Source organism: Engraulis encrasicolus, chromosome 13, assembly GCF_034702125.1.
Source record: "Engraulis encrasicolus isolate BLACKSEA-1 chromosome 13, IST_EnEncr_1.0, whole genome shotgun sequence".
NCBI classification, from domain to species: Eukaryota; Metazoa; Chordata; class Actinopteri; order Clupeiformes; family Engraulidae; genus Engraulis; species Engraulis encrasicolus.
Window position 1 is genome coordinate 3,194,242 of NC_085869.1, and position 20,000 is coordinate 3,214,241.

The following is a 20,000-nucleotide window of genomic DNA, read 5'->3' on the forward strand; positions in this document are numbered from 1 at the left end:
CAGCAAAGTTTTTTTGGTAACACTTTACTTTACGGATCGCTAATAAGGTGTTAATTTCATAGTAATTTCTCAGTAATTTCAGTCTAATTTTATGGTAATAACTGCTTGTTATTAGTAATAACAGCAAAATAACCATATGGTTTCCAGTGCAATTACACTATAATTTCTCATTAATAACAGCAAAAATAACCATACAGTTTCCAGTGCAATTATGCTGTAGTTTCTAGTTAATAGTAGGCTAATGGAAACAGCTACTATGTCATCATAGTAGTTAGGTGGTAGGTATGCCAGTAACTAAACGGTATCAGCCGAAGTAGTTTCATACTAATTAGGCTACATCAGGGCCGTAATGTGCAATATTTCCTCTTCCTATGTTATTGCATAGAAACGACCACCCAAGCATCCTTGTATTATTTCTGCTTAATTACCTTGTAAACAATTGAGTAGTTATATGGAAAGGAAATAAGATAGAATCAGGGCCGTAAAATGCATTATCACCTATTCCACTCAATTTTATGGAAATTACATATTTTCATGGTCTTAAAATGTCTTATTTCCACTCAATTACTTAGTTATTATCATTTTTAATACAATATAGACTAGCCTACTATGAAGTGATTCAAGTAGGCTACACAGACAAACACATTGTGTGCAAAACTTTGTTTATTTTTCCAATCAGTTATGAGATTCATGTTCACTGATGTGAGGTTGTCAATCTGCCACCATCCAGAGGAAGTCCTGTGAACACAAACAAACAAACAGAGAAGTCAACTGCAAGACCGGTTTCACCACGTTTATTTTTTATGTTATCAATTCACCATCGCTAAATTTGCTTCTGAAATGCAGTACCATGTTAAATGCACGTTGTAAATCTTCCTCAGGCTGACATCGTTGCTGATTTACAAAGGCAAACTCTAGCTAGCACCTAGCTTCAGTCATTGAAAACATGGTGGGCAGAGCTAGCTAGAACTAGTGGTTTCCATTGTAAATGTAGTTCTACCTCTGTAGGCTATGTCATTTCAGCACAAACACGGCTGATAAGACGTGTTTGCAATGTATACAGTTAAAATCCTTCAATGCTCAGAGACAAAATGAAAGCAGGTTAAAGCTAGAACTACATTAAAAGTTCGTTGTCAGGAAGCTTACCTTGCCTGGCTCTGCTGCACTGAAGTTGAACTAGCTCGCAGTGGCGGCGAGTCCTGTTGTTGCTAGGCAACGAAAGTTTGGTTACTGCAGAACAGAAGCGTCTCAATCAGTATACTTCTGTACTTCAAGCACACTCGTTCTAGTTGTACGCTGCCCGCTCTGCTTGCAGTATGGCTCAGAGACGCTGACGTTGTTTAATTGAGTACACTGACACACAAGGGTGGAGTTTGAGACGTACAACAGAGTGCTTTCGCACGCAGGCAGCAACCAGGGTAACTTTCAAGGTGAGCTAAAATGGTCTTGATGTTGATTTCATCCACCTTCAATCGTCGAATTACTTTAGCCTTATGCAAACATGTTTTATGAGTTAGTGTTTATGTTTGTTCTGGAAATGAAACGGCATACAGAAGTACCTTTACAATGGAAACCACTAGCTAGCTCTGCCCACCATGTTTTCAATGACTGAAGCTAGGTGCTAGCTAGAGTTTGCCTTTGTAAATCAGCAACAATGTCAGCCTGAGGAAGATTTACAACGTGCATTTAACATGGTACTGCATTTCAGAAGCAAATTTAGCGATGGTGAATTGATAACATAAAAAAATAAACGTGGTGAAACCGGTCTTGCAGTTGACTTCTCTGTTTGTTTGTGTTCACAGGACTTCCTCTGGATGGTGGCAGATTGACAACCTCACATCAGTGAACATGAATCTCATAACTGATTGGAAAAATAAATAAAGTTTTGCACACAATGTGTTTGTCTGTGTACTTGAATCACTTCATAGTAGGCTAGTCTATATTGTATTAAAAATGATAATAACTAAGTAATTGAGTGGAAATAAGAAATAAGACATTTTAAGACCATGAAAATATATAATTTCCATAAAATTGAGTGGAATAGGTGATAATGCATTTTACGGCCCTGATTCTATCTTATTTCCATATAACTACTCAATTGTTTACAAGGTAATTAAGCAGAAATAATACAAGGATGCTTGGGTGGTCGTTTCTATGCTATCATCATCATCATCATCATCAGCTTTATTCCAGACTCAAGGTCCATTATCAACAAAAACAACACAATACAGAACATTAAAAAAAACATACAAAACACACTTATAAAAGACACTTGTACCAGTGTTTCCACATGTATGACTGGTATCGCACTGCACTAAGCGCCGGATTTGACAGCAGCATAATAATTTGATTACATGAGCCATCCAGTCTACAAATAAATTTATACATCAAGTTCCTCAACAATGCATGAAATGTGTTGACCCCTAGACCACAAAACAATTCACTAGCACTGCTCCACCTGGGCTTCTTAAGCAGTATGCGCAGACCATCATTATATGCAACCTGGAGTTTCTGTAAGCTACCCTTTTTATACTTAGTCCACAAGGGGGCAGTATACAGAGGGGTGCAGTATGCCTTGAACAGGCTAATTTTCACACTATCAGTGCACCAGTGAAACTTCCTTACCAGCATGTTAGCTTGTGCATATAACATGCGGCGCTGCCTGTAAATGTCATCGTCATCACTCATTTGGTCAGTAATTATATGTCCCAAATATTTTGTTTTGTCACTTACAGGTAAAACCTGCCCCGCCAAATAAAAAGAAGGAAAAGTGAGGTCCTTGTCCCCCTTGCTTTTACATAAGAGCACCACACTTTTCTTGCAGTTGTATTTAACATCATAAGTCAAACCATAATTTGAACATACATGTAGCATTTCTTGAAGACCAGTACTGCTGGGAGAGAAGATGGCCAAATCATCAGCATACATGAGATGGTTTAGCAGTGCATTCCCAACCATGCATCCTGTCCTACAGGCCCTTAGTTGCTCAGACAGGTCATTCATATAAATATTGAAGAGAGCGGGAGAGAGTAAACCACCCTGCCGAACCCCATTTCCCACCCCAAATGGTGTAGAGAGCACCTCACCCCATTTGACCTGCATGGTCTGGTTGGCATACCAGTATGACAGGATCCTAATTATGGTGCAGGGGACACCCCTCTGTCTGAGTTTTAGAAACAATTTAAAATGATTAATTCTATCGAATGCCTTGGACGCATCAATGAAACAAATTAAAATGGAGGAATTCTGTGATCGGTACCTCTCCACCATCTCCTTAAGAGCGTATATACACTGATCAGTGGCATGTTTCGGCTTAAAGCCAAATTGATTATCAGATGTGCCAATATAGTTATCAAGTCTATCCAGCAGGATCCTTTCCAGGACCTTGGATAGCACACTGGCAAGTGCGATAGGCCTATAGTTATCCAGGCTCCCTACCTTACCCGCCTTGTCCTTAATCACAGGTACCAGTGTCACAGACAGCATGGTGTGAGGCAAGGTGCCGTGGATCATAAGTCCTGTGAAGCATATTGCTAGAAGAGGAAGAGGAAGAGGAAATATTGCACATTACGGCCCTGATGTAGCCTAATTAGTATGAAACTACTTCGGCTGATACCGTTTAGTTACTGTCATACCTACCACCTAATTACTAAGATGACACAGTACCTGTTTCCATTAGCCTGCTATTAACTAGAAACTACAGCATAACTGCACAGGAAACTGTATGGATATTTTTGCTGTTATTAATGAGAAATTATAGTGTAATTGCACTGGAAACCATATGGTTATTTTGCTGTTATTACTAATAACTAGCAGTTATTACCATAAAATTAGACTGAAATTACTGAGAAATTACTTTGAAATTAACACCTTATTAGCGATCCGTAAAGTAAAGTGTTACCGTTTTTTTCATAAACTGGTCGACCAAGGCATTTATGCGATTAATCGCAATTAAATATTTTTAATCAATTGACTCTGGAATTTAATGCTACTTTGTGATTGGTGACTGAGCGTCCAATAAAATCGTTTGGCTTGCACGGTTCCCCTGCTTCACTGAAATTTTGGGGGATAGAGAAAATCACACCTCCCCCCAGGGGTGGTGATATAATCAATAAACTCCTATGCAGGGAAGCTTTTAGGATACATACATTTAGTACATTAGAACCTCAAGGTCTAAATGAGGAATTAAGTTTATCTTGTTTTTGTAATGCTGTAAATATCTATAAGCTGATGTGTTTGTTTACATACGTGTATATGATGCATATACCTGCTAGCTTTGCACTTGATGACTTTTCTACTTGATGAATTTGTATTTGATGGTTGCTTGTAACTTTTTTGACTTTTATTCCACTTTTCTTATTGACTAATGTATATTAAAGGGACAGTTTGGTCAATTTCAACATGCAGTTGTATTGCTCACGCTACCCTTGACTTGTCAGTACCTGGTGATGCCACATTTTTCGGCTCAGCCCTTTCCGAGATATGAGCAATTCTAATGGGGGCAGCGTTTGTTTACATTTTTAAAAAATGAAACATAGGCCAACTCCAAATATTTTCCCAAAAGGTACTGCTGTTAGCTAGTTGTCTGCTGATGTTTTATAACCTTTTGGATGTTTTTGGGAATAAATAAAAATGTTTTTTTGAAATGTAAACAAAGAGCTGCCCCCATTACAATGACCAGGATCTCGGAAACGGCCGAAGAAGAAGAAAAAAAAATCTCAGGCACTGACAAGTCCAGGGTAGTGTGAGCATTACAACTGCATGTTGAAATTGACCAAACTGTCCCTTTAAGTGTGCAGATGACTTGGTTTGCGCTTCAGCTAATATCCACGCCCTCTTACGCACACCTGCGGTGGATCTCCAATTTATTTGGGCGTTGGCAAACCATTTCTCTGAGGACTCTGATGAAGACGCATGTCGAAACGTTAGTCTTACTGCACTGAAATAATAAATAACAGAAAATAGACATCCGTGTGGCACCAGATTATTTTCCCTTTGCACATGCACTAAATAGTTTGAAGTTGACTTAGCAGAAAAGACTTCACTACGCTTCATCTCATGAATGTTTTTCAGCTCCACCTCATTGATTTCAAACCATTTAATTCGCGCCTGGTCGAATGCTACTCCTCCTTACATGAAACATCCTATTATCCATCATAAGCGTGGACTACAGCAGTCGAAATATGAAGGCAATATGAACCGTGGGAACCACCGAACAATAGTACTGCAGGTCGCCTCACTATCCAATCATTGTGTGTGTGTGTGTGTGTGTGTGTGTGTGTGTGTGTGTGTGTGTGTGTGTGTGTGTGTGTGTGTGTGTGTGTGTGTGTTTCTGTGTGTGTTTGTGTTTGTGTGTGTTTGTGCGTGCATGCGTGCGTGCGTGTGTGTGTTGAGCTGTATATTCATATTTGATTGATTGATCAGAGCAGTAGAAGACAATAGAAGAGTCAGTCCTTACCCGGATCCAGTACTTCGCCTCACGATATCCTTCATCAATGTCTTTGGAGAACGCGAAGGCCTCCTGCTGATCTGTGAACAACAGAGCATACAGAAACCAAGAGTTCAGGTCAGTGTTGCATTTCTCCACGATGTTGTTGCAAACTAAGTTAGCAACTTACCTGGTTGCAATGCAATTTCCCATTGGAAACCTAGTCACCAAGAAACAAACAAAACCAATAACATCGGCCCCTGAGGACTTCCGGTCCACCAGAAAATGCCCTATGTGCCAGATTCCCATTAGTCCGGGCCTGCCTGGCTGAGATGCAAAACCCCTCTAAAAACCATTGTAAACAACAATGTAATATGAAAACAGTGTATAACAATTCGTACCTGTGCCAAACAATACAACGTTGATCTTAGGCTCGTTGTCCACGTAGTCCAAGTTTTTGATCATGTAAGCGGCTATCCGACGGGCACTGATCAGGCTCTCGCCCCGCATCGACTCAGAGGAGTCCACCAGGATCACCACCTCCTCCACGCCACCAGGGACAGGACCAGAGGCAGGACCAGAGGCAGGCCAAGGCTCCTCATCTCCTGCCCCCCGCAGGCCTTCCAGGTCGGGGAAGAACACTAGCATGCAAGCCTGGGGAAGAGAGGTATAGGACATAACGAATGAATATATGGATGGAGAGATAGATGGATGGATGAATGAATGAATGAATAAGCAAATTAATAAATCAATTAATCAATTAAGTTGTGAATTAATTAATTAATTGATGGATGGATGAATGAATGGATCAGTGGATGAATTTATTACTTAATCGATGGATGGATGGACACCATTGTTCCAGATATTACAAAAATGGTGAGTGCGTGTTTGTGTTTGTGTTTTTGTGTGTGTGTGTGTGTGTGTGTGTGTGTGTGTGTGTGTGTGTGTGTGTGTGTGTGTGTGTGTGTGTGTGTGTGTGTGTGTGTGTGTTTGTGTGTGTGTGTGTGTGTGTGTGTGTGTGTGTGTGTGTGTTTGACCTGGCTGTCCTTGTCCGGGTGGTTCTCCACCCACATGCGGGGCATGTGCATCTCACGCAGGTAGATGAAGAGATGGAACCCATCGGAACTCATCGTCTCCCCGGGCAACGTTCTCAACACGCCTTTACACTGGGTTTTCTGGTGCACAACAGAGAAATGCTCAGTGACTACATTACGAGACCCTCATCCATCAGTAAAGACCTCACATGGAAAAGCTGAATTGGTTACAGTAAATGTACACTGACTGTGCAGGACTTGGTCAAAGAAGGTACTGCAACTATGCTGCTCAATGAAACCGGGCTGCCTATTGCCAAATTTGATCTTTTCATTAAAGGGACACTGTGTGAGATTTTTAGTTGTTTATTTCCAGAATTCATGCTACCCATTCACTAATGTTACCTTTTTCATGAACACTTACCACCACCATCAAATTCTAAGTATTCATTATGACTGAAAAATTGCACTTTTCATACATGAAAAGGGGGATCTTCTCCATGGTCCGCCATTTTGAATTTCCAAAAATAGCCATTTTTAGCTGCAAAACTGACTGTGCTTGGACCATAGTAGAAAATATTTGTTTATTACTTAGTAAACTTTCATGTAAAGATCAAATTTGGCAATCGGCAGCCCAGTTTCAATGAGCAGCATAGTTGCAGTACCTTTTTTGACCATTTCCTGCACAGTGTCCCTTTAAAGGTTACTAAGTAATAAACTCATGTTTTCTAGTATGGCCTAAGTACAGTCATTTATGCAGCTAAAAATGGCTATTTCTGGAAATTCTAAATGGCGGATCATGGAGAGGATCCCACTTTTCATGTATGAAAAGTGCAATTTCTCCAGTCAATGAATACTTAGAATTTGATGGTGGTTGTAAGTATTCATGAAAAAGGTAACATGAAGCAGTGTACCTTAAATTGAGAATCTACTTGTAGGCAACAGGACTTCTACAACCTAACTCCATCAGATGTCATGACGTGGATTGAATTGAACATTGAACGTTTGCTTTGTGTTGCATTTGTTTCCTGCACTTGTGATTTTAAAGGATAACTTCTGCCAATTCCGACATGCAGTTGCAATGATCACACTATCCTGGACTTGTCATTTTTTTCAACCTTTTCTGATATCCTGGTCATTGTAATGGGGGCAGAGTTTGTTTAATTTTTTTATTATTTAAAAAAAAAACATCTTGATTTATTCCCAGTAACATCCAAAAGGTTATGCAACGTCAGTAGACAACTAGCAAACAGCGATACCTTTTGGGATAATATTTGGAGTAGGCCTATGTTAGGAAGGTTTTTAATGTAAACAACGTCTGCCCCTGTTAGAATAGCTCAGATCTCGGAAAGGGCTCAGCCGGAAAATGCAGCATTACTGGGTACTGACAAGTCAAGGGTAGCGTGAGCAATACGACAGCATATTGAAATTCGCAGAAGTGCTCCTTTAAGTTGAGTCAACTTGGAGGTGCAGTATCATAGGAATCAGGCTTGTACAAAATTCTGAATTGAAATTCAAAGTAATGCCATAATACGAACACTAGGTGGTGGTGGAAGCAGTCCAACAGGTGCCGGGAATAGACACATACTGATAAATATACAGCAACATCTAGTGTTCCCATTATGTCATTACCTTGAATTTCTTTTAATTTAATCTACACCACCCATTGAGAGTACATAGAACACCACCACCTAGTGTTCATATTATGGAATTACTGTGAATTTCAATTCATTACTGTGGAATTTCAATTCGGAATTTCGTACAAGTTTGATAGGAATCATATTGTCTTGCTTATCTTAACTTAGCTCAACTGCTGCATTCATATGCAAAGGTGTGGTGATAACATCTTTCTTGCAGAAGATGGCATGCGTATACCTTGATCTCAGTGTCGTGGGTAGAGCAGAACACACTCTCAATCTCATAAGGCATCTCCATTGACAGACTCAGGGAGAAATCTCTGTGAAAAACGTAAGTGAAAATATTTGTAAATTGAAATTTGTATAATTGTAGTATGCTGTGTTAATTGCGTAGTCATTCACATTTACATTATTTGTACAATAGGAACATTTTTTTCCATGCACATACCATGTAACTTCCATCATGGGACATCCACAGCGTTAATGTGTGGGTGATTGCCCAAACTTTTATGAAAATAAATTTGAGTCTCCGCACACTTTCTCCCATTTTGCATTTTTATTTTTTATTTTCCAAAGTGAGTGTTATCCAGCTATTCGCTCTTCATCAGACTAATCAAGACGGGAGAAAGTGTGCAGACACTCAACTTTAGTCTCATAATTGTATGACCCTTTGTTCTGCAACTGCAATTTGGATGTGCACACCACTACCTTGTTAATTTTTTTTTTGGTCTTCTATGACTTAACTTGACAGGAGAGTTTGAGAGGTGGACAGGAAGCAAATGGGGAGAGAGACGGGGAGGGGTCGGAAAATGACCCGGGCCGGGAATCGAACCCGGGTCGGCCACATGGCAGACAAGTGCCCCACCGGTTGGCCATGGCAGGGGCCCATGCACCACTACCTTTTCATACTTTAAAAATATTTTTATATTTTGTTTGGGTGGGTGCGGGTGGGGGTGGGGGGGTACAGGGGACATAAGTGATTTGTTTATTGTTCTTATCTGTATTTTCATTTTGTTTTTGACTGCTGCTTTACTTTATTATTCTATTGTATACTATTTAATTTTTAATCTCAAGGACTACTGATGAAAACTAGCCCAAGGCTAAATCTGGTGTGATGCATGAAATGGAAACATTTATGTTGTAATTGCACATGGTCCTAATAAACCTGCTTGATTGATTGGTTGATTGGTTGATTGGTTGATTGATTGATTGATTGATTGATTGATTGATTGATTGATTGATTGATTGATTTCCATGGTTTCCATGGTGCAGTCAAGGGAACACGGTACCAACCCAGTGTCTCCTACTGCAATGACTGTATATAATTTACAGAATGAATCCCAGATACTACTGTATATATAATAATATTCATAGACAATGACATCGAATGACTGAAATTAATTGGGCAGTCATGGGTGAGCGGTTAGGCGTCAGGCTTGCATCCCAGAGGTTGCCGGTTCGCCAGGTTGGTGGGGGGAGTAATCAACCAGTGCTCTCCCCCATCCTCCTCCATGACTGAGGTACCCTGAGCATGGTACCGTCCCACCGCACTGCTCCCCATGGGGCGCCACTGAGGGCTGCCCCCTTGCACGGGTGAGGCATAAATGCATTTTTGTTGTGTGCAGTGTGCAGTGTTCACTTGTGTGCTGTGGAGTGCTGTGTCACAATGACAATGGGAGTTGGAGTTTCCCAATGGGCTTTCACTTTCACTTAATGAAATGGAGAAAACAATCTAACAACAATTATTGTTTAAAATTTTGCTCTAGTGAAAACATACTGTATGAGTAAGAGTATGGAATATATCTGAAGCCAAAGGCGGTGGTCCTTACCCGCTGTGCTCACTCACACACACCTTCTCCACTGTAGTCTGTGAAACACACAATTAAGTTAATTAATTGAAGTCATCCCATCACAACTGACAAGGCTCTTAAAGGTGTGGTGACAACCAACCAACCAACCAAACAAAGCCAGTCAAGAACGCTCATTTTACTGTACCTGTGTCCTCTCGTTGAGGGCAGAACTCTGTTGCCATGGTGCCACGCTACCAGGCAACTGGAAGGAGATGGCGTCATCGGTCACCAGCAGCTCGGAGAGGAAGGTGACCTTGATGAGGACGGTGGCACCAGGGGGCAGGTTGCCCACGCTGATGGTGAACACATCCTGGCACACAATGATGACATAATCAAAAATAGACAACAACCTATGTACACAAAGGGTCCATTTAGATATCTAACCTCCCATCCTTTACTTTTGCTTGTGACCTCCTGATGTGAGGCAAGACGTCATCGATGACAGAAGCTTTATTATTTGTTTTAATTTACTGTATATTCTCAACGTTGTTTGGCATATCAGTGAAGCACGAGGTCACAGGGAGGATGGGAGGTTAGATATTAAAAATTATTCCGACATAGCGCTATTCCGACATGCCGCTATTCCGACACTTTTTAGAGGTTAGGGTTAGGGTTAAGGTTAGGGATGTCGGAATAGCGGCATGTAGGAATAGCGGCGGACGGTGGAAAACGTGTCGGTATTCCGACAATACACATTAACGTCGGAATAGCGCCACGTAACCATTAAAATGGAACCCAAGGGTCCAACTCAAGACTAGTAGCTCCCATCCTCTTCTTCTGCTTGTGGTCTTGTGATGCAAAGCAACACGCCATTAATGATAGAAGTTTTATTCAATATCTCGCAAAAGGGAAAATTGAACAAAAAAGGACAAAAGGTAATTTTCTTAATAATTTGGATGTTGAATGGAAAAAAGCACCCCAAATGTTGCTCTGCCTTAGCCTGGGCGAAAAGCCGACTGTTGACTCTGTCAATCAGTCTGGCAAAAGCCATGAGGAATTCTTCTCCCATATTGTGCTTTATTAGCATGCCTGTCACGATATAGCGTCGGAAAAGCATACAAATAACAAAACGAAAGTGTGAATATAGTTACCTTAACCAATCAGTAACGGAGCTTGCGGGTCAGTTCTACGTCACCACTCTCAACTGTTTGCTGATTGGCTAAACAATGAGAGAACCTAGCTCAAGGCTTTTACCAGACGATGTGTGGAGCCAAAATCTTTGGGCGGAGTACATAGGATGGTGTCGCGAGGCTAGTTCTGCCCAGGCTGACAGCGGAAAATCTTAATTGTTTTCTCCACAGAATCAGGGCTTTGGCAAAGTACGAGGCCACAACCAAAAGGAGAGCATGTCTCTCTGTCCTGCTCATTTCCTATCACACTCTCTCAATGTCATATCCTAAATAAGTGCATAAAAGCCCTCAAAAAGGAAATGGAATGTTGGCAGAGCACTTCTCTGCACTTTGTTAAGACCCATAGACAGGTGAGTAAATCAACACCAGCCAACTGGCCAAATGCTGTTGAAATTTCAGATAGGCTGGTAGAAAAGACCAACTTCAAAAGTGGAGAAGACGCGCTCACACTATTGTAACAGTTTTTAACTGGGTGCTGAATGCCACATAAAACATAAATGAATGAAGGAAGTGAAGGACAGCACCACGAACGTTTCGGGCAGAGCTCTTCTTCAGCGTGTAATGGCAATCGCTGTCCTTCGCTTCCTTCATTCAGAACTTCATTCAAAGACCAACTTACCAGCCACTTTGACCCATGTGAGTGAGTGAATGTGTTTGGCTTGTAAGATTAACATCTACTAGCCATTTTGACTGGTAATGAAAAAGTTCATTTATAGTCCTGCCCATAGATATGAACACAAGATGCCGCGTTGACCACTCCTTTGTATTCTATGGAACGAATGGCTCAAATCAGATCGCCACCAGTAGGCCTATATTGCTGCCATGAACCGGTGACAAGGCAATACGCACGATGTCCAGCAGGTGGTCGTAACATTGATGAGAAATATCAAGGTTTGACGGAGGAGCCCACGATTGAGCCATGCCAAAAGGCTGAACACGACATCTCTTATTCATATGTATGGGGAGCAGAGATGTGCAGTAGTCTTAAAAAAACGTGGGAGGAGCTAATGTGGTCTGGTCAGGTGACTCACTGGTGCTTCCTGGTCCATGAGGTAGGCCCCGTGGCCCTTGGCTATGGCCTGCTTGTACTCCTTACGGGCCTGCTCCTTCTCCTTCACCTGAGGGAGACGTTTAAGCAATATGGTATTTGTGAGAGGGATGATGGTAACGGATATCATCCCGGGTGTGGTTCGTCCATACGCAAAAAGCGCGAAGGCTGTGTGCCGTCAGCAATCACACCTGGGACGATATTTGTTACCATTATCTGGATCACGACGAGTGTCAAATGATTTTAAACAACAGTTCCATTGCCAACTAATATAACAGAATACATTTTCTGAATGGATGTTTACAAGTTACAGTATTCATCATGACTTAGTTAACTTCCTCTATTAAGCAAAGTAGTTCCGTACAGAGATTCTATGGTTGCTATGCAATGAAGAGCTGACAGTGCCTGCCCACAAGATTCCATGAAATCTTATGTACTTTACGCATTTCCATGGGGATCTATGCAGGGCTCTAAATTAGCACCAGCCAACTGGCCAAATGCTGGTTAAATTTCAGTTTGGCTGGTAGAAAAGACCAACTCACTAGCCACTTTGACCCATTGGTGAGTGTATGTTTGGTCAGTAAGATGAACATCTAGTAGCGATTTTGGCCGGTGACGAAAAAAGTTAATTTACATGCATGGATCTATGGAAATAATGCATGATGCATGTCAACACTGTACAACTTTGCTGCTGAAACACTTTCTCGGGCAAAGTTTTTGTATGGGTGCAAATGCGAGGAAGTGGTCTCTTTCTCCTCCAATAAACTTACAATACAAGTTATTCCAGTTCCAAGCAGCCAGAATTCTTTATATCTGGGGGTACGAGATCACATTGCAGGGGTACTTGGAAAAATGTAGTAACAAAACATGTTCATACTGTATGAAGCATAGTTTCATTGGGATAGGGGAAGAGACATAGAGCATGGGTGAGGGGGCACTCATGGTACAAAAAAAGGCTTAAGGGGTACACAAGACAAAAAAAAGGTTGGGGAAACACTACTTTACCTCTCCGATCACGTGCTTGCCGTTGATGAAGGCCTCAAAGCCACACACAGCTGCAGTCTCTTCCAGGGGGAAGACGTACTTGGCCTCTATGGCCACGGGGCTGGGATTGGAGTACGTCTGGAAGATGATCACCTATGGGCCATGATATTACAGAAAAGGTGCTTCAGTTGATTTGACTTGACTTGAGTTAGCTAACCCTAGCTAAGCTAGCTATGAATGAGCCCGTTTATATGGCCGCAATAATCAGGTTATTGGAATAAACATTGGAGTAAACTGTTTATTGTTGTTTACATGCAGTTCGACTGTGTTCCACTAAAGTGTGTAACACAAAGCTAGAGTTTAAGGCTTGTGATTGGCTACTTATCCTTCTAGAATGTCAGTAACCTGACAATAACCAGATTATGCTGGTTACATGACACGAGAAATCAGTTTATTAGCCAAAAACCTACCTGTGCGAATCGGATTTCTCATAAACCGATAACGGCAATAAACCGGTTATGAAAACTGTTTCTTCAGTTTACATGAGCGCTCGAATAAACCGGTAACTCCAAAAACCTGATCATAAACGGTTTACTGATGTGCATAAACGGGCCCAATGAGGTGCAAGCCTCCTGTCCAGGTAAAGGTCCAAAACACACAAAAATACGGTACTATACAGAGGCGCTCTTCAACACAGCGCTGCAAAGAAATGCATCAAACACGTGTCATTTAAGTGGGTTTTTTTGGTAAATTTCTAATCTTAAGATTTAGACTTTGATGTTGTTAAAATCAAGAGGAGTTGGCAGGCAGAGATACAGACAGCCAGACAGACAGAGAGACAAACCCAAGTCAAGTCAAACAAACTTACAAAATACATCATAACACATTTCTTTATCAATGATACAGACCTGAGAGAGCAGGTCCACCAGCTTGCACTTCACATGGACCGCCTGTAGGGGGAGTTTCTGGCCAGCGCTGTCCAGAAGACCAGCAGCCATACTGTCCAAGGGGTTCTCCATATCCTCAAGCTTCTCGCTTTTATCAGATTTAGTTACTAAAAGGATTAGATTAGATTACATTAGATTATATTAGATTAGATTATACTTTATTATCATGCAAGCATTTCCTGCCATTTTCACAACTCTGGACAGCCTGTTCTTGTTCAGCAGGGTGAGGTGGCCATACCAAACAGAAATGTTGTAGGTAAGGACACTCTCTATTAGGCATGAAAAATGCGAGACAACAGTTCTGTATGTGCAAATTGTCATATTTCATATCAACACTGGTTTGTAAATGTACCTGAACTGTTGTGGTATTTTAATTGCAACATTGTAAAACGTATCTTTAGCCGCAAGGAGGTGCATATCTCATGCTAAAATCATAATTTTGTAACTGCAGTGGGTTAGAATCCAAAAGGACATGCAGTACATACACAATTAGGTAAAAGCAACACTTCCCCCCACAATCATTACATTACATTACATTACACTTAGCTGACGCTTATAAAACTAGTCCCGCCTGAATACAGTAGGGCTTTTGTATGTAAGAGCAAGAGTGATAAATGGTAAAAAGCTTCACTTAAAGGGACACTGTGTGAGATTTCCAGAATTCATGCTGCCCTGTTACCTTTTTCATGAATACTTACCACCACCATCAAATTCTAAGTATTCATTATGACTGGGAAAATTGCACTTTTCATACATGAAAAGGGGGATCTTCTCCATGGTCCGCCATTTAGAATTTCCAAAAATAGCCATTTTTAGCTGCAAAAATGACTCTACTTGTACCATACTAGAAAATATGTGTTTATTACTTAGAAAACTTTCATGTAAAGATCACATTTGGCAATTGGCAGCCCAGTTTCAATGAGCAGCATAGTTGCAGTACCCTTTTTGACCATTTCCTGCACAGTGTCCCTTTAACAATACGTCATGACCTACAGTATGACACGATTCAACTGCAGTCAAACATCCTCCTTTGTCGGCCCTGCCGTGGCTCTAACCAGGGCCGGATTAACGCACAGGCTAGATATGGCTGCAGCCTAGGGGCCCCCACCTGTCAGGGGGGCCCTGATTGACCAAAAGTGAAAAAATGGTAGAATTGTGACAAGATGCAATATTGAAAAATAAATCTGTCGTGTTGAGTACAGTTGGTTGAAATTATATCCTTAATTCCTAGCTTGTAATCATGACACTATGTACAAAACATGTGCCATGAATTAGCCTTCCGGGGGGCCAAAAGCAATCTGTAGACTAGGGGCCCCAGACCATCTTAATCCAGCCCTGGCTCTAACGGTAGGAGACTGGGCTGCTAAGCCGTCGATCGTTCTTTGATTCTGGCCCGGGTCATATGCCAATCGTCTCCCACTCGCTTCCTGTCGCCATCTCAGACTGCCCTATCTAATAAAGGCATAAAAAAGCCCCTAAAAATATATTTTTTAAAACCCCATCTTCCTTTGTCTTCTAATAAGCCATTTAGGAATCATCTTACTTGCTAAGGTGATGAATTAATTCAACTCAAAGTTACCAAGTGCACTGCTCCCTGAACCCCCTGATTAAAGGGACACTGTGCAGGAAATGGTCAAAAAGGTACTGCAACTATGCTGCTCATTGAAACTGGGCTGCCTATTGCCAAATTTGATCTTTACATTAAAGTTTACTAAGTAATAAACAAATATTTTCTAGTATGGTCCAAGTAGAGTCATTTTTGCAGCTAAAAATGGCTATTTCTGGAAATTCAAAATGGCGGACCATGGAGAAGATCCCCTTTTCATGTATGAAAAGTGCAATTATTCCAGTCATAATAAATACTTATAATTTGATGGTGGTGGTAAGTATTCATGAAAAAGGTAACATTAGTGAATGGGTAGCATGAATTCTGGAAATAAACAACTAAAAATCTCACACAGTGTCCCTTAAACTCACTTGTGTCATTAGTCTGTGAGCCGCTTGGGACGCTTTCCACAGCCGTGTCGACTTGCGGCTGGAAGGCCTTCAGCTCGTCTCCTGGCAGTGTGTACCGCACCACGTACTTCAACCTCACCTGGTCAGGGCTGTACACCACATACTCGTCATCCTGGACAACAACACAACACAACATAAACATGAGTACAGACAGATGGCCTTGGCCCAGGTTCGTTTGAGGCCCGAAGTCATTTCCCGATTTATGTAGTGTTGATTGGGAGAGCTGTGGAAGAAATCTAATGTATTAATTTGATGTATCATCATGTAGGATTGCAAGGTGGTGTGTACCTCAAATTCGGAGTGTTGATTGGGGGTGCTGCGGACCCCGTGCATGCTGTGGTAGCCATCGGGGGCGGCGGTCAGGGTGGTGTCCCTCTTGCGAACATCACGACAGTGACCCAAAGCCACCTCGCAAACCAGCAGCAGCCGAGAGCCATCCGTTTCACTCCGCTTAGAGTACTTCACACTGGTGCTGCAGGGAGAGGAGGAGTAGAGATGAGGATGAGGAGGGAGAGGATGAAAGTGTGGGTCGGATAGGAGAGGACGCAGAGAAGGAGGAAGAGGGGAGGAGGGGAAGAGGAGAAAGAAAGGAGGAGGGAGAGATAGATGGAGGAAGATGAAGAGGAGGTTTAAGAGGGAGAGGAGGAAGATGTGCGAGAGGAGAGGAGGTCAAGAGGGAGGAGAGGATGATGATGAGGATGAAGAGAGGAGGAAGGGGAGGAGGGTGAGAAGGAAGAGGTGTAAGAAAGGGAATGATAAATGGTCTGCCCTTCGTTTCAGGTATGCTACATAATGAGTACGAGTGATTACTATTTTACATGTTACTATAATACTATCACACATATTATACATGTTCAATTGATTTCATATTAAATAAAGACCCATGGGACATCTCCGACGCACCTGCCAGCTGAGGTGTGCGAAAAAAAATCCAAGTTTAAATATGAAATACTTAACCCATTGATGCCTGAAACACCTGCAAAAATGGCTGCTCAATGCCTAAGTCGTTTTTGGGAAAAGGTACCGTCAGCCTAAGAAAACCTTAATATCTCAGCATCTGAACAAGACATTAATTGTATTTATTATATGGTGTGACGTCATCGGTCGAATGCTCCATTCATTTCAACGGGGCTCCCCAACGTTCGCACGTCTGTTATTTTTCGATAACGGACGGGTTGGTCTATAACAGACCGCTGTCAATGGCAACAAGACTTTTCACTGCTAAAGCGACTTTTGAACAAGACTCTAATCAGCTGCTGTGATAGACAACACCTGTTGTCCTGGCTACCTAGCTGTTGCCTAGCGGTGTTCCACAACGGCACTGTTTTGTTTTGCGCAGCAACAATCTTAACATTAAATAGGCCTAAAGAAATGTCCCCGCCATGTGTGAATCATTTAAGTATATCCATATAATAAGCGGGTTAACTTTCGGCGAGTCGGTCGCTTTGTGGAATAGCAGCACTTCAGAGAGAACAAGACCCCTCCGCTCCGCGTCGGGGTCTAAAGATTCTCTCTGTCGTGCTGCTATTCCACGGTAGCGACCTTCTCGCCGAACGTTAACCCTTACTTAAACGCCTCTGAGCCTCTTCTTCAATCAGAATATGTTCATTCAGTTTTAACATGCCAACATTTTTAGTAAAAAAAGCTGAAATCTTTGTTGCAGCTCATGCAGCTCCAGGCGAAAGGGTCAATGTTGCACTACGCAACATCCCGCATCAATGTGTTGATTGAAAACAAGTTTTGGCAAAGGACGCGCTCAACTTCTTGGAAAAAACGAAAGTCTTAGGGTGCGCGATAAAATGTATCAACTTGTGTACCACGCACTGATGAAGGCTTGATAGCCGAAACGCGTTTGCTTTTTGGACATGGTGGTAATATAAATAAAAAATAATGAGACGCAGTTTGTGAGTGCGGATTTTTCTTCCTTAAAGGGACAATGTGTGAGATTTTTAGTTGTTTATTTCCAGAATTCATACTGCAGTGCCCATTCACTAATGTTATTTTTTTCATGAATACGTAAAACCACCATCAAATTCTAAGTATACATTATGACTGGAAAAATTGCACTTTTCATACATGAAAAGGGGGATCTTCTCCATGGTCCGCCATTTTGAATTTCCAAAAATAGCCATTTTTAGCTGCAAAAATTACTCTACTTGGACCATACTAGAAAATATTTGTATATTACTCAGTAAACTTTCATGCAAAGATCAAATTTGACAATAGGCAGCCCAGTTTCAATGAGCAGCATAGTTGCAATACCTTTTCTGACCATATCCTGTACAGTGTCCCTTTAAGATTGAAAACAACAGGCCACCACCAACCTGAAGGAGTCGCTGAAGTAGATGCCTCCTCCGAGGAAGCCTATGTCAGTGCGCTCCACCCCGTGCCTCTCCACGCCAACCCTGGGCAGCAGCAGACCCCTGCAACAGCATCACAACAGACAGCACTTCACATCAGGGGTGCGTTTCTCAAAACCATAGTTGCTAACTACATTAGCTACTTTATTGTTTGCAATGCAATTTCCCATTGGCAACTACCGAAGTTGCTAACTGGCTAACAACTATGCTTTTGAGAAACACACCCCAGCACTGTAGCACAGGAAACAGTAGCAGATAAAGTCCTAGCACACCACTACAAAACATCATAAAACAGGAAATAGTATCAGAAACACGCTTTTCATGCTGCTAAAACTTCTTTTTAGCTCTCTGTGTTTTTAAAACTTTTATTAATGTGTTTATGCAGTTGCTTAGTAACACTTCTATTTTTATAAAGTTCTACTTTATAACATTATACCTTACATACTTTTCGACTCTCTGGTTCTGTGGCTGTATATATGTAGGCTACTTTTGCACATGTTGTATGTATGATACTGCTGCAATACATGAACTTCCCCACTGTGGTAGCCAGGCCATGCCCTCCTAGTGACGCAACAGCTTCAGCGTTGCTACCAGTCAGGTCAAGAGCAATGCAAGTACTTTCTGAGCTCCTGCAAAATCGGGAACTCTTCCCACTTTGTTGGGAAGCAAATAATCATTAACAAACCAAGGGAGGCTGTTTGGGAAAGGCCATTTGGGAAATGTTAATTGTTATGCTCTTGGTCAGACAAAGTCTCGTAGAGATTTGAAAGTCGATGATAATCAGGCTACCACTGTGGGCTAATAAAGGGCATACATACTTACTTACTTACTTAAAGCAAAAGCAATTCCTGATGAAAAGATAATCAACACTATCGTATGGGTACATTAGCTGAGATCTGCTATTAGATGAGGCTTGGTTTTAGATTTGTAGTAAATGGCCTGCAGGGCCGGTTCTGGCTTATTTGGTGCCCTAGGCGAGTTTGAGTTCTGGCGCCCCCACTTGTCTGCAATACTACATCACTCAGCATGAAAACATGCTGTGCATGGTTCTGTTACATGATTCATGTAGGCTATGTCATTCTGGTCTGGAAACAATGTTTTTTTTTTAAGCTTACAACAAGCAGGTAATTCATGTGGCTGGAAGGAGATATGGCAGCTAAAATTGTTTTAAACACTGCACCAGTCTTACTTTACATTGCTTGTCAACCTAAGCAAGTATTATCAGGTGGGTGCTAGTGAGTAGTGAGTAGGCTACTAACAGCTACTTCACTGGATTTCATTGCTTGGCATACTTGGCTAATGTTAGCATGCTAACTAGCGATTTCTCAGATCAAAAACAAAGCTCTTTTTCTCTCTAATTCCAAATAGTAACCTCATAACTATTAGGCTTTCCATAATCACAAACGGTTGCTGATTAAATCACATAGTTCCAAAACACCCTCTGCAACTCCTGCATCATGCAATGAGTGGTTTAATGAGAACATAACAATTCTCCATCCAGCAGAGCACTGCTGTTTGCGCTTGCCATCACTGTCTCTCGAGTGAGTCTCCAAATTCAAAACAGATCGC

General features: G+C 41.6%; 1 protein-coding gene across 1 annotated transcript in view; it reads right to left on the reverse strand.

The window, feature by feature from the left end:
- Positions 1 to 20,000, reverse strand: part of LOC134460622 (protein mono-ADP-ribosyltransferase PARP4-like) — a 48,307-nt gene that overhangs the window by 25,987 nt on the left and 2,320 nt on the right. Inside the window, exons 4-15 of the mRNA XM_063212992.1 lie at positions 18,396 to 18,494; positions 16,360 to 16,543; positions 16,033 to 16,183; positions 14,017 to 14,162; positions 13,130 to 13,261; positions 12,108 to 12,194; positions 10,092 to 10,256; positions 9,926 to 9,963; positions 8,335 to 8,416; positions 6,466 to 6,603; positions 5,830 to 6,082; positions 5,459 to 5,529 (exon numbers count right to left, since the gene is read on the reverse strand). Of these exons, the coding sequence (XP_063069062.1) occupies positions 5,459 to 5,529; positions 5,830 to 6,082; positions 6,466 to 6,603; positions 8,335 to 8,416; positions 9,926 to 9,963; positions 10,092 to 10,256; positions 12,108 to 12,194; positions 13,130 to 13,261; positions 14,017 to 14,162; positions 16,033 to 16,183; positions 16,360 to 16,543; positions 18,396 to 18,494 (1,546 nt within the window). The remainder of the gene's footprint in view (positions 1 to 5,458; positions 5,530 to 5,829; positions 6,083 to 6,465; positions 6,604 to 8,334; positions 8,417 to 9,925; positions 9,964 to 10,091; positions 10,257 to 12,107; positions 12,195 to 13,129; positions 13,262 to 14,016; positions 14,163 to 16,032; positions 16,184 to 16,359; positions 16,544 to 18,395; positions 18,495 to 20,000) is intronic.